Source organism: Monoraphidium neglectum, assembly GCF_000611645.1.
Source record: "Monoraphidium neglectum strain SAG 48.87 unplaced genomic scaffold scaffold01196, whole genome shotgun sequence".
Taxonomy (NCBI): domain Eukaryota; kingdom Viridiplantae; phylum Chlorophyta; class Chlorophyceae; order Sphaeropleales; family Selenastraceae; genus Monoraphidium; species Monoraphidium neglectum.
This window is the reverse complement of record NW_014012432.1, coordinates 15,206-16,956: the sequence shown is the minus strand read 5'-3', so window position 1 is coordinate 16,956 and position 1,751 is coordinate 15,206. Positions and strand designations below refer to the sequence as shown.

The 1,751-nt window shown below is 72.6% G+C and overlaps 1 protein-coding gene across 1 annotated transcript in view; it reads left to right on the top strand.

Annotated features, from left to right (window-relative positions):
* Nucleotides 1–312: 312 nt before the first annotated feature.
* MNEG_6992 (hypothetical protein) overlaps nt 313–1,751 on the top strand; it is a gene marked incomplete at both ends in the record, with an annotated part of 4,727 nt that continues 3,288 nt past the window's right edge. The window contains one exon of the mRNA XM_014044537.1: nt 313–1,716. Within this exon, the coding sequence (XP_013899991.1) occupies nt 313–1,716 (1,404 nt within the window). The remainder of the gene's footprint in view (nt 1,717–1,751) is intronic.

Sequence of the window (1,751 nt, the reverse complement as noted above, 5' to 3'; positions counted from 1 at the left end):
CCGCCGCTGCGGTCGCCGCCGCCGCCGCGGCCGCCGCCGGCGCCGTCGCCGCCGCCGTTCCCGCCGTTCCCCCCAGCAGTGCCGCTCTGCTACTTCACTAGCAGCGGCCAGCAGCCCTTCCCGGTGCTGCCCCCCCAGACCCTCCAAAACTCTGATGCGTCAGCAGGCGGCCTGCAGACCGGCGGCTCCCAGTTCCTCCCGCCGAACTCTGGTACCCTGCCCGGCGCGATCCCCACGCAGTGGCGGCCGGGGCAGCTAGGCGGCGCGGCCCAGCCGTCGCAGCTGCAGCTGCAGCAGCAGCTGCAGCAGCAAATGGGCGCCACCGGCGGCTTCCCGCCGGGCGGCTTCCCGCCGGGCAGCTACCTGTCCAATCCGCAGCTGCCGCCCCAGGCGCAGGTGCTGCAGCAGCAGCTCGATATGACCGGCATTAACAGCGGCCAGGATCTGTACTCCGGCACCGACGGCATCGCGTACCCATCCGCGACGATGCCGTCCGGCATCGGGCCGACGGGGTACTACCCAGGCATGGGCGGCCCCACGACGCTCGGCCTGTCGAACCCTGATCTGCAGTACGCCGGCCAGGTGTCCGGCCCCACGTACGGCAGCAATGCCTACGGCACCGGCGCATACCCGCTGGCGACGACCCCCGCGGCGTCATCCCCCGCGACGTTCGGCCAGATTATCCGCGGCCTGTTCGGTCACCGGCGGCTGAGCCAGTACATGGACTCGTCCCAGCGCTCCTTCAACCTCGCGCCGGGCATCACAGACCGCGCGGTCATGCTGCCGACCGCCAACATCGCCGGCCGGGGGCTGGGGACGCTGCTCATGGGCATGGGCGCCGCGACGCAGGGCGCGATTGCCTCGTACGGCGCCGCGCTGACGACCGGCCTGCCCAACACCCCCGGCGGCCTCGGCGCCGCGCAGCTGGGCGGCGCGGCCGGCGCGGGGTCGGGGTTCAACAACGCAGTGGGCCAGCTGTTTGGCGGCATGGGAGTGACGACGACAGGCGTGGGCTCCAGCCTCCTGAACTCGGGCGGCATCAACCGCGGCGCTGCCGTACCCCCGGGTTCTGTCCTCGTCAACCCAAGCAACGGACTTGTCTCGCCGATCAACAGCCGGTTTGGGGCCGGATTCAATCGCCTCGAGAGCGGCCCAGGCCGCGGCGGGGTCGACGAGTTTGGGGGCGTGGGTGGCTTCAAGGGCGGCCCAGGCGGCGGCTTCGGGGGCGGGCCGGGCGGCGGCTTCGGCGTCGGCCCGGGCGGCGGCTTCCCCGGGATCGGCGGCATCGGCGGCGGGATGGGGCCGGGTGGGTTCGACCCGTCCGGCGGCGGCGGCGGCGACTTCAGCGGGTTCCAAAACGGCGTCAACGGCGGCGCCCGGCGCCCGACCGAGCCGGGCACCGGCCAGTTCGTCCAGGGCACTGGCGAGGCCGGCCTCAACAACGGGTTCTACTGGACCGGCGGCTACTGGGGCTACTGCCCGCCCCCGCCGACCATCCAGCCGTCGCCACCGGCGCCGAGCAACGTCAACACGACGGCGCGGATCAAGGACCCCAAATTCAACGCGATCATCCCGACCGGGCCGATCGGCACTGCGAATGTTGTGTTCGACGGGTCGCCCAGCACGGCGGGGCCCGGGAAGCGCATTGTCAGCTGGTCCTGGGTCATCAGGCTGGAGCCAGACAAGACCGTCGCCGCGACGGGCCTGGGGCCGGTGGTGCAGAAAACGCTTGCGACTGGGCAGTACAGCGT